The sequence below is a fragment of the Talpa europaea genome (genome assembly GCF_964194135.1).
Source record: "Talpa europaea genome assembly, chromosome: 3".
NCBI lineage: Eukaryota > Metazoa > Chordata > Mammalia > Eulipotyphla > Talpidae > Talpa > Talpa europaea.
In genome coordinates, this window is record NC_140069.1 from 75,105,604 (window position 1) to 75,119,002 (window position 13,399).

General features: G+C 38.3%; 1 protein-coding gene across 2 annotated transcripts in view; it reads right to left on the minus strand.

Moving 5' to 3' along the window:
- Positions 1-13,399, minus strand: part of POU6F2 (POU class 6 homeobox 2) — a gene marked incomplete at its 5' end in the record, with an annotated part of 515,308 nt that overhangs the window by 262,058 nt on the left and 239,851 nt on the right. For both annotated transcript variants that reach the window (XM_084230459.1, XM_084230460.1), the window contains one exon: positions 2,717-2,808. In XM_084230459.1, the coding sequence (XP_084086585.1) occupies positions 2,717-2,808 (92 nt within the window). The remainder of the gene's footprint in view (positions 1-2,716; positions 2,809-13,399) is intronic.

The following is a 13,399-nucleotide window of genomic DNA, read 5'->3' on the forward strand; positions in this document are numbered from 1 at the left end:
TTAATTTCATTTGGTTTGAACTTCTTCTGAGGAGCTCAAATACCTTTATAATTAATATCCCACCCTTAAATATTATTATTCCAATGAATTTTTACTTGATCCCTCCTTATATATTTGAAATTCTCTGATATTTGATGTTGTTCCAGAAAACTTCACTGGGATCAGCGGGATTTCAATGGGTCAAAAATAATGATGAAATACTCTTTTCATGTGTTAAATGAGCAAAAAAAAATTTATTCAAAACTGGTAAGTCTGTAGAGACATCATTATTTGGATTCAGGACATGAACACTGGAATACACATTTTGGAAAACAATTTGGAAATCCATATCAAAAACTATAAAATATTTATCCTTTTGACTTAAAATATATTCCTGGGATTTAAAAAGAAAAAATAATGCACAAAAGTAGCATAATGTACCAAACTACTTTTCAACATTTAAGAAATTTTACATTATTAAACTTGGTTAGCTGTTACACAGCTTTTACAACAGATCATTGAGTACTCTTTAGAAAAATGGTAAATGTTTATATGGAATACATAAAATAATCTGGACGATAATTAAGCAAACATTGTATATATACATTATGTCTATTATATCTTTGTTTAGTTAAAATGGCATTAAAAACATATTATGTCCACTATTTTATCCAATGGCTATTCTTTGAAATGGGAACACAGCCTCATAGGTGTGCTCTGCTGGCACTAGATATATTTGAACGTGGGTGTGGAGTCTTCATCAGGAAGACAGTGTGGATTCTACTCTGGCCAGGCCAAATGACCAGAAGGGTCACTGACCTTAGACTCCTTGGTCCAGAACTTTCCCTGCACCTCTCTAGGAGTATGTGGTACACAGTTCCATGTCCATTTTTCTGCTAGAGGAAACAGTATAAAACTCTTACTGTACTGAGGTTTCATTTTTTTTTTCACACAGCAAGATTTTATAAAATAAGTAAAGGTAATTAAATAAAGGACTAGAACAAAGACAGATACATAGAGTCTAGGCAATATCTAATGATGCTGAACTTGTATTAACTCTATTATTCTAACCAACAGATATAGAGAGGTAGGTAACTGGCCCAAAGACCCCTCTCTGGTGAGGGTGGGGCTTCAAGGCCAGGCACGTTGCTCCAGATCCTATCTTCAACCCTTTTCTCATCATCTGGAACATATTTAGAGAAGAGGGGCTGCTTTATTTGAAGAATAGGGGCATGCTGAGCCCACTCGCTGGCCACCCCCTGTTGTCGATCCTGAAGGCCCGTTCTGTGGAACTCTGAAGGAAAGCTGGATTCTGTGCAGCCTAGTTTTAGAGCCACGGCTCTAGACTCCATGGGCCTGGCTCCTATGCACATGTTGGACTGCACTGAATACACCCAAAGCAAATATGCCTTTCTTTTAAGAAAACTTACTCTAAAGCACAAAGAACACATTTTTTTTTTAGGAATGAGTACAGAAGCATAAGCCAGTCCTCAGATTACATATGTTCCCAGTCATATCATGACAAAGGAAAAGCAAATGGAAAGTCCTCAGACTGTATATAGACCACAAATTCAGGATTTGGGGCCTGTGACTTTTTTTTTGTAATTGAATTTGTGGGTTTAAAGAGGACATGTACTCAGCAGTTTGTCACAGTAGCAACCACTTCTCACTATCTGGGTCTGTCTTTCTGCTCATTTATCCTGGAGGTATTAGATATCACAAAATCACTCTCTCTCTCTCACACACACACACACACACACACACACACATACACGCACACACACGTTACAAAGTTGAAATTAGAAAGAAGTCAATTTTCAAGATATAGAAAAACTACAGGCTTTCGTTTGGAGGCAGACATCTCCCTGGCTTTTAGTCCTGGAGGTCAGAGGCATTTGATGTTGGGACTTTGGGGTCAGAGGTCATAGAGACACTTGGAGACAGATGAAACAAAAAAGTCAGGGTAAACCCAAGATCAAAACTTGGGTTCTGTAGCCTTGAATTGGAGAACCCTCAAAGTGCTGACAATGATTCATTCCTGGGAACAACAATGACAGCTGAAGAGAGTGACTTGAACATCAGCTTCCTTTTCTATGAAGCAGGGTGAACACAAATGCTTTACACAAAATGACAGAGGCTTAAAAAAAAAAAAAGATAAAAAAAATTCCAACCTTTTATAATTGTGTTCTATATCTCCATATACCATACCAGGCTGCAAAAAACAAATATAGGCCTTTAAAAAAATAATGAATGTATTTCTTTATTAATGCAGCAGCTGTATGTGATGTACAGTATTGTCAAACCCAATAAGCTGAACTTGCATTAAAATTGCATTAACTTTTTTATATTAAATCACATCTTGTATTTCAAAAATGGCTATAGTAAGGTTGAAATAACTTAATTTTCTTCACACTCCAGTCATTAAAGTTTTACTTTGTAGAAAACTGCATGGTAACCAACAGCACAATTGTAATGGGTTTTAAGAAGAAAAAAGATTCCAAATGATTAAAACCAACATTACCTTTAAAAAAAGGAAGAGAGTTCTGCAAACACATTTTTTTCTTGGTGGTACTTAATAAATAATGCAATGATACAGCTTCCCATACACAAATTTATCATCATCTTGCCTCTGTTGGAGTTAATTAATTAGATTTAACTCATCATTATTTGTTTGGCTATATATCTGGTTAAACTACCCTAATTGCAACCTACTGGACAGCAGGTGAGAGATACTGACCTGTGGCCCGACCGGGAATGGGGGGTGGGTCTGATTGGCCTGATGTTGTTCAGGAGTGCCTGGGTCTGATAATGCTGGGTTTCCTCTGGCCCCTGGAATTCAAAATAGAGGTGGTCTCTTAATATAAGTTCCAGTCCAGGAAGTGCACATGATCCCATTTTCCAGAGATGTCGCATAACATTAAGGCACAGATGAAATGCCAGAGTAGTTTATCAATAACTCCAGTGCTCAAATCACTTGTAAACTGCATAAATTATGCTAACAGACATTCAGGATGGCTAAAGTCATTCCGGGAGATAGAAGGCTATGACAGCAGGGAAAGTGACACCATCATCCGTCCCACTAATAGGCTTGCATTATACATCAGTTTGCATGGGGTGCATCGTAGGTGTGGGAAACTGCATCCTTTATGCATGGGAAGTAATTTTCCAGAGCCAGAGAAAGCATGATCTCAGACATGACCAAGTACATCTGTATTATCCCTTAATACAGTTTTATCCCTTTAAGCCATTTGCTTCAGACTTACGTGCTTTCCTAAAAACAAAACCCTTTTTTCAATGTCACCTAATGTGATGTCCTAAAAAAGAATATGGACCTACTTAAGCAAATTTCCTGGGCACTAACTGAAACAGCCCCCCCCCCCCCAGTAATCCCAGGGAGTCTTATTGTGCTTAGAACACAACTTATTTCTGTCCCTGGAATCCTGTTGGATGCCACAGGATGGAAAATGGCACATCATCAAAACAACGAATGTTTCAAACCTTCTTAAACATAGTTTCTCTCTGTGTGTGCTATGCACTTTCTTTTAGGACAAATTTTAGCAGGTAAGATAGTGGTAATAACAATGAATGTGAATATTTAAACAAATAACGTTAGCAGCAATTATGGGGGGGGCTTTTAGTTGTTATGTTTGTCTTCTTGGTGGTTAAAATCCAATTTCAAACTATTCTTAATAAGATCCTCCTTCCTGATATTTGTCCTGTGAATAGCAAGCGGAAGACAATTCAAATCCTCTTTACTGGCAGGCTGTGGATGACCAAGAAAAAAAGATGATTCTGTCACACTTATAAATTTTAAAGAAGGTATTATTGGCTCATTTAAAACAAATTCTTCTATATATTCTCCAAAGGGACAGACTTATAAATAATGGAAATGTGGAAAAAATACTTCAGCACATTAAGCTACAAATAAAATTGACTGCTACATATTATTCAATTGACTTCTATCTCCACAGCGATGTGTCAATCATAACAGGATTTTATAATAGGATTAAGCAATAAATGTGCAAAACCATTATGCAGAAATCTCAAAATCTGATTAATTTGTAATATTTTTTGGTGCAGAAAGTCAGGATTGGACATTGCTTGGGGAATACTTACAAGCATTCTATTGAAATTTCTAAATTGATTTGGAACAAACTAATAAAAACACAGACTTGCTGACATTTTATAAAGTGAATTCTGTCAAAATATGTTTGGCATTTTAATGATCTCTGTCACTTAATAACAAGGGTAAGATGACCCATCAGAAGATGCCAACAATATCCCCATAATGTGCAGGAGACCATTCTAAATTTTTTATGTAGGGTTTACTTATTATGCTCAAGTAGCAGGGCCCTCTAAGCTGGGAGTGCATGATGTAGTGTAAACCTCACAATTGCTATTCTTATACACCCAAGTTCTATTCTGTCTTAAAATTCTCAACAAAGCTTGGTGTTCTTTCATAGAGCTACCTAGATCCCAGGTGATGCTTTGGGTTCAACATCCAGACTAGCTAAATTCGCGAATGGTTAAAAATCCACTTGACTGTAGTGTTTGCAATGGTTTAAAATTTTTGGTTATTTCCCCATATTTATCAGGAACAGATTTTTATACCAGACTCTGAAAAAAAAAAGAGTTTTACAATTCAGAGAAAAAGAAAAAAAATAAACCACTTTCACAGAATTAAAGTATACGTATTGAGTATTTCTATACCATGCCAGCCCTTCTGTCTCCTATTTCTTCATGTCCTAGGCTCAATTTTGGACTCTATTCCTAATGACAGATCAATGCAATGTTTAGGATGTGTCCCAAGCAGTCACTGTGTCAACAAATTGGTGTTTGTTTTTTGTAACTCTACACAGATTGCATTTGCTTACATTTTATTCCTGGTGCTTGACACCCTCACCAGCACACAGCAGTGTGTTTTGAAGCTGGTTATTCAGCTTCAGAGCAGTACAGGGCAATTCCACACAATTTCACGTGGAAAATGAAGTCTTTCACAGGCTCTAGAGGAGATTATGTATGCTTTCCTGCCTGGATCAAAAAGTAATGTTTCTTCTTAATGCGCATCTCCATGTTCCCCAAACACATGGATCAGGCTTAACTTGTGGGGCCATAAACCAATTTGTCTGGTGGTAAAGCAGCTTCCAAATCAGGGGCCTTCTCAGAGCAGGGGGGGGGGGAGTCAGGCAGTCAGGATGCACCAATGATGTCGGGGAAGGGTTTCAGGGAGATTTGAAACAGTGCTTAGCCTACGTTAGCAGAGAATTTGAATTTCATGTCCATGGGAACCGACGTGGAACTACAAACTTAAATGGGTTGGCCATGTTCCTCGTGATCACAATCCTGGGAAACATGTTACCTCTCTTGAGACTGAGACGTCCAGAGCTGTCTGCAGCCTGTTCTGAATTTAATAGTCTGTGCTTCACAAGCAGCAACTGAAGCTGTAGTAGGATAGGAGCTCTTTGCTGGTCCTTCATTTTGTACCCTGCCTCTAATGTAGACATTTCACTTTCATTGATTGAATATTCACTCAATAGAAGTAAAAGTTGGCTTTTAATTAAGGAATGACATGATTCCCTTAAGCTAGGCTTTCACTTGACTGTTTACAATTGTTTAGTATAAACCATGGAAATATTTTTCTATTATTAGCTTATTGGAAAATTCTACATCCATTTGGATATTAAATGCAGTTTGATGCACAAGTTAAAATTAAAGACTCAAACTTTAACTCTGATTGGTTTAAATGTAGCCCCGTCAATTAACAAGGTATGTGAACTCGGGGAGTTTATTTTCCAAATTTTTTATGCATTGACTTCCTCTTATGAAAGCTAGAGTTGTTATTGTGCAGATTCAAGTAGCAAACATATTTGTGGAATTTCTCTTACAACGTAAGTGTTAATTCTATTTATTGTTAGTTAATAAGATCTAATTTATCTCTTACATGATGTTTAACAATATTTAATTGGCCCTGATATTCACCACCTGAAGTTGCCACTGTACATAGTTCCACTCCTACGTATTTAGTCCACATGCCCTCACAGCACCTTATTTGAATGCTTGGGTCTGAACTGAAGAGCTGGATTTTTAAGAGCATAGAACCAAGGCATTTACATAGCAAACTACCTTTAGTTCATGCTTACATGACAGGAATTATGGCACAAAGACACTGGCAACAAGCTAGCAAATTCTCACCCTGGGCATTGGCTTCAGCCAGTATTTCTTACCCAAGCTCCTGAGTCAGAATGATTTGTGGAGCTTCTCTGACCACAGAGGTTCACCTCCCTCGGGAGGCTACTGACAGAACATCTACCTGGTGCTTCTCATGTATGTTTTATAAAGCTGCTGGTAATTGAAGACCACAGGGAGAAAACAGTGGCTTCCATACTGTTTAGGAAGTTGAAATCCCCATAGACAGTTTCATGAATAGCACATGGTCCATCAGCCTGCATTATCTGCTTCGACTTTCTAGTTTCTTCACTTAGAACATGCTTCCGTCAAAATCCTGCTGGCTTCTAGATTTGCAAGGGGAAGAACCATCTCAAATACATCTGTTTTGTAATTATGATTTGTTTACAGAAAATTCAAGAAGTGTTAAAACTTTTTTTGAAAGGATCATAATATAAACTTAATACAATTATATTTTAGGAGTCGATTTTTTGCAAATATAGGGAATCTTGATAGAAATCTGTTATGGGAAAGATAAGTCATAAATGATGATACTGAAATATTGATTGGGAATTTGGCTGATACACTAGGATAAAACTGTATTATGGCATAATGGACACATAAAATTATATTAATTTCAGATGTACAACAGATGATTTCATATTTGGATTTTTGCAAGATGATCGCTGTGATAAGTCTAGTTAAATTTTTTTTTCTACTGAATACTTTAAGATCTACTCTCTTAGCAGCTATTGAATAGGCAACAATATTACTAACTATAGTTGTTATGCTGTGCATTTCAACTCTGTGATTTATCTATTTTATAACTGTAAATTTGTACCTTTTGACCTTAGTGAGGAGAAGGTGACCCATTACTAAGCCTCTAACCATCACGAATCTGTACTCTGTATATTTCATACACAAATGAGATCATATGGTATTTGTCTTCTCTGATTTATTTCACATAGTATAATGCCTTCAAGGTCTATCGAAATAGCAAATGGCAAGGATTCCTCCTTTTTTATAGCTGAATAATATTCCATTGTGTGTTTGTGTGCATCACATCTTCATCTATTCATCTATTGAAGGATGCTTAGTTTGTTTCCATATCTCAGTTATTGTAAAAAAAAAATTCTGCAGTAAACATAGGAGTGCATGTATCTTTTTGAATTAGTATTTTTTGTTCTCTTTGAATTAATACCCAGAAATGGGATTACTGGGTCATATGGTATTTCTATTTTTAATTTTTTAAAGAATCCCCACACTGTTTTCCAACTAACATTCCACCAACAGTGCACAAGGGTTCCATTCATATCCTCTCCAACACTTGTCATTTATTTTCTTTATGATAATACTCTAATAGGTGTGAGGTAATATCTTGTTATTGTTTGGATTTGCATTTCTCTTGTGATTAGTGACATGGAGTATCTTCTCATGTACCTGTTGCTATCTATATACCTTCTATAGAAAAATGTCTATTCAGATCATCTGCCCATTTTTTTCCACTTGCTTTTTTGTTACTGAGTTATTAAAATTTATTTTTAATTGTCAAAATGCCTGTTTGTCAGAACATTGGTTCATTCATCATCATCATTCCAGTGTTGGGACACATTTGAAACCTGCTAAGGTGCCTGTAAATCTCTCTGCTCTGGAGGGACCGGACTTTCTGCAGAAATGAAGGGTTACCTGGGTTCCATAATCCTCCCTTCAGCTCCTTCCTAGGGAGAGAGGCTTACAGGTTTCAGCCGCCCCACCCAAACCAAGACCAGCATTACTTTGCTCATACATTACTTTTTCTTTTACAATTATTATATTTTTTTTGTATAATGGTTTTCATTAACCAAGGCAAATGAGGCTTAGTACCTACTAGTTGCTCTAAAAATAAACCAGGGGCCTCTCTGGTGGCACAGGGGTTAAAGACACAGCGTTAGCAAGCTATGACCAGCCACTGCAGCATAAGTTCAATCCCTGGTCGGCCAGAGAGCTGACCTACATGGAGCAGCATACCTCTCCTGTGTTGCCCACGGCTCCCCTCAGCAGTGTATTTCAGTATATCTGCCTGTTCTGCTCCCCACTCTCTATGGTGAATTCTCTCACCCCCATATCTCTGGTGTACACTCCAGTTTTTGTATGCAAAAAAAAAAAATATTTTTCAAAAATAAATAAAAGTAAAACAGATATGCTCTCCAGCACAAAGTTTTAAATGCCCTCCCCTCTGTTTAGAGGTGACCATTCTAAAGGAATTGTTTTAAGACACAGACATAATATTTTTTAATCTTGAGAGTTTCATTCTGGAGTTTACCCTTTGCCAACAGCATATGATGACCGCATGCAAGGACAAATTGAGAAGGAAACAGAATTGCAAATACGAATTGCTCGTCCCAAATAAACCGGTTCCACTTTCCCCCTGTTGTCAGCCAATTCCTCCCATGTTCAGTGCACAAGATTCCCCTGTTAATGACTAATGCATTTTTAATGAGTTGAGTTCTTCAGTGAGAGTGTTTGGGTTCCTGTTCTCTATGCTTTAGCACAGATATAATTACATTAAGGTCATGGGATCCCTTGGCTTTTTCTGGTATTCATACTTTTCTTACTCACTGCCGTTTTCACCAGTGAATGAGGTGACACAAAGGTGGCTTATTATAAGATGGACAGCTGAATGCATTATTATTTCATGTTGGGCATGTGAACCCAGCTAAGCAGGGCAGAAGGCCCTTCTAAATTAAACTTCCCTCCCTTTCAATTTCTTCAAGATTACTAAATGCCAAGGAGGGAGTGGAGGCGTCTATAAAATCTTTTGAGAGCCACTGCCACTGTTTGCCACTTTTTATTGCCAATCAGGATTTCTTTATGACACTGGTCACACACGTATTTATGTCAGAAAACCATACAGACCCTGGCAGAATTGGACTCTAAAGTAATAAGCGCCACCTGAAAATCAAACATTCATTAATGCACATCGGGGTTTGTGTGTTTTTACAAGTTCTGTTACCAAGTACATGAAACTTCCCCCACGGAAGCCTGGAGAACAGAATATCTGATGGCATTACTGTAAATGGTGGATTCCTTTATTCTCCTACTAAGTGACTTCTCTGTCTTCTGGTGGTGGGAAATCTAGTTCTCTTTGTGTGAGGGATCTAGTTCCTCAGTGGTTCTAAATGCTGATCTTTATTCAAAGACTACATATACACATGAAAAATCAAAGAAAGATTTGGGATGTCTAAATGAAACATAAGACATCTCACAAATCCTTTAGTTAGACTTGAATACCTGAAGATGTTTTCATAGCTACCAAAATAATTCAATAATTGCTTTATTTCTGTGTGTTGGTTTAGTCTATGTGTGCTATGGAAGACTTAAAAAATAATGTTTTTCTCTCAAAATTTACCAAGTCTTCCTTCAACAACCTTTTATCATTTGTTTTCATATCTATCTAATAAAAGCAGAGCTGAACTCCTGTGATTTCTTGGCCAATCAAGATCCCAATTTCTGTAATTGCTTCCTTTCAAAAGAGATTGATAAAGACAGTGTCATCAATCATATTGAAGCAAAATCCCATGACATGCTCTTGTCCAATAGGGAGTTTTGGGGTGGTATGGATTACTTGGGGTAATCCATACCAGTGCTGCTATCTTTACAAGAATATAAGTTCAAACTCACCTTTCTAACTCTTGCAGAACAGCTCTGTGCTGTGGTGTGTATAAGTGTGTATACAAGTGTACGTCTTGTGTTATTATATACTGGAGGGAGTTGTTATTCTTAAAATGATGGAGATACATGTCAAAATGAGCTGAGACAATTTAGATCCTGATTTTGAATGAACTGAAAATGGCTTGTCTAGCTTCAACACACTTCTTCCTGCAAATGGACCCTTCTGACAGTCATTGCTAGTAGCCACACTCAACACTGCACTCAATCCAGGGATGATGTCTTTGCTCTCAACTGACTGATGGGTCTCTGAATGTGAAGGTTGTCTAAATCCTGTGCTCTTATACCCATCTACAGAGTTTCTTTTCATGTTTCCTTCATGCTCAACCTTATACCAGGTTGAATACAGAATTTGCTGGGCTCAGTGCAAATGAGACTGGGGCTTGAAATTCAATCTCTCCCTCATTGCCCCAACCCATGGCAGGTGGGCAAGCCCAAGGGACTGTAACCTCCCTGCTGGACCCCTGACCAGGGGTGAGCATATTGGCATACAGAGCATTGACTCTCCCTGCATCTGAGTCCAAATCTCCAAGAAAGGGAGTAGGGAGGTGACAGCCGTACTTGGGGTCCAGGGTACCTGGGGTTCCAGGGACCGGAAGCAGATAGCCAAAAGTCTACCCTATCCTGGGAAGGTGAGGACATAGCAATTCATTGGCCAGAGACTTCCAAAGCCCCTCCAACCCCAATCATACGCTCATCAACTCATCAGACTTTACTCACAAAATACAAATACAAACTATTGCGAATTTCAAGATGGTGATCTCAGAGCATTAAACCCCAAACCACAGATTAAATTGGGTCTCGCTGGATGTGGTCCCCTATATACACACAGTGCAGACTGACCCGTGAATGGGGCCCTGCCCCCAGCTCACTGTCAGCTCCCATTGAATCAGTTTCCATAGGTAACTAGCTTTCCATTAAGACACATCCTCATAAAGGATCCTCAAATTTTGAAAATTGCTTTGAGAGAGTCATTTTCCCAAATTAATGCAAACTCTGAAAAGACTGTTGTGTCTGCAGAGGAGGAATTTTTACATGATTTTTTTCCTCAGCAAGAAATGGAATGTACAAATCATCATTGCATCAGTTATATGTTATTATCAATAGCCACATAAATAAACCATTTGGTAGAAAATTAAGATAAAATGGGGCTTCCCTTGTGGCACAGGCAGTTGAGCACCACACTGTGAAGCTGTCTGCAGCCTCTGCAGTGCGGATTCGACCTGGCTGGCCAGTGAGAATCCCATATGACGAAGCAGACCTCTCCTGCCTCACCTGCTGCTCCCCTCAGCAGTGTATTTCTTCAGTCTGCCTGTTCTGTTCCCTGCTCTGTCTCTGGTTAATCCTCTCACTCTCCCACGTATCTGGCCTGTACCCTGGTTCTTGTATAAAAATAAATAAATCTTTAAAAAAATAAGATAAAATTCTGTTTTTTTTCTATCAATTCTCAGCTACCTTGCCTAAAATGGGGATACCAGACCTGAATTCCTCAAAAGAAAAATCATATAGAAGATGTCACATATCTTTTCTCAATTTTAGACCTATCTTTCTAATAGCATTAGACTTCCAATATGTAGAAAATGCAGATTTTCTGTCTTGACTGCCTGCCAGATCATTGTCAAGCTTGGCAACAAGTGGATGTGATCTGGATATTCCACAGCAGTGTAACTGACTTAGTTTTAAAGTTTTTCCAGATTACCTATTCATAGTAAAACACACAAAATTACCAAGACCTAACTTTATTTTTTTAATTTTTTTTTAATTTTTACATCATTGTTCATTATTAAACAATATTTACTTCCCCCCACCTCCTCAGGTATAGTCCCCATAGAGTTTCCTTCACCAATGCACCCGTGCATCATCACCTCAGTCCCCATTGCTCCTCTCTCTCTCCCTTCCTCAGATCCCTCTCCTTCCTCCTCCCCTGCAGTATGCCTCTGATTTATAATTGTTCCTTTTCGCTTTGTTGTGTTATTCTGTTATTATTTTTTTACACTGATGTCTTATTTGGTTTCCCTAAATTCCTGCTATACGTGAAACCATTTGATATTTTTCTTTTTCCTTCTGGCTTATTTCACTGAGCATAATTCCTTTTCTATTGCCATCCATGTTGCTGCAAATGGCATGAGTTTATATCTTTTTTGATTGCTGAATAATATTCCATTGTGTATATATACCACATCTTCTTGATCCAGTCATCTATTTTTGGGCATTTGGGTTGTTTCCTAACTTTAAATGTGCTTGAAAAATGGTCAAAAATTTAAGAGATTTTTTTAAAATTAAATTATTTTAAGATTTTGGTACCAGGTATTTCTGATTATTGTGTGCATTTATGCAGTAAACTAAGCTTTAGAGAGGCTGACTGTTACTCATGCAATGAGCTATTGATAGAGAGGCGACTGTATAGAAGTCTGGCCCATCCGGAAGGTCTGCGTCTTTGTCAGCCACCATACTCTACTGCTCAAATTCTTGACAAAAAAACTACCATTTACTGAATATTTACTATGGGTCAGTCACTCTGTTCAGCATTTTATATATATATTTCTCATTTAGTCTCTAAAGAAGTCCTCTGTGTTATCACTGTTATCAATTCCATTTTACAGATGTGGAAACTAGGATTTAGACACATGAATAACATCTAGGTAGTAAGTGATAGTGTCAGAATTTGCATCCAGTTCCACTTGATTCCAAGACTATGTTGTGCTACACATCAAAGCAGAAGTTTAGGGAGATAATACAAAAAATCCCCAACACCATAATAGAAATTGTCAGCTATTACCTTTGTTCCTAGTGGAAACTGCCTCTAGGGTCCTCTATTTTCCAGGTTTGGAAAGTGGGGGACAGAGGAGAGGGAGTAATACATAGTGGCTGGAGGAGGTGAAGGGTTGGGCCTACCAGAGACATGTTTTCCCTGTGTCTCATTTTTGCAAGACAGACTTACAAGTTCTTTAGAAATAAGTGTTCATCATCTTTAAAATAATGTTCAGAATGAGCAAAACAATAGCTGCAAGCTTAGTTGAGGATCTCTAAATTCAATGTGTGCTCTCTGGATTAGCTATATTGGCACAACCAGGAACTTTGCTAGAAAGGCAGATCTGTAGGTCGCAGGCTAGTCAGGGTTCAGAACCTTTGACTTGGAATCTGCATTGTAACAAAGCCTCCAAGTGATTCATAGCCAGTGAAGTGTGAGGAGCACTGTGTTTGCATTTAAGTCTCCCTCCCTCCCTCCCTTCCTTCCTTCTTTCTTTCCTTCCTTCCCTCCCTCTCTCCCTCCCTCCCTTGGAGGCATTTAAAGTATAAATGCATCAATACGCTCAACTTTTATCAGACATTTGCAGTAGACTATAATATCCTAACCCACAAAAGTCAGGGCAGGGGGCACACGAGAATGTAGGAAAAGAAAATGCTTGAGAGGAATACCCTCAATCACAGTAATCTCCCTCGGCCACTTCTCACCCTGTGCAACGCGGTGGGACGACTCCCAGCAAAGAGTCTCACAGCAGGAAGAGCTGGTCCTACATCCTTAAAGGGAAGCATATTTATCCTT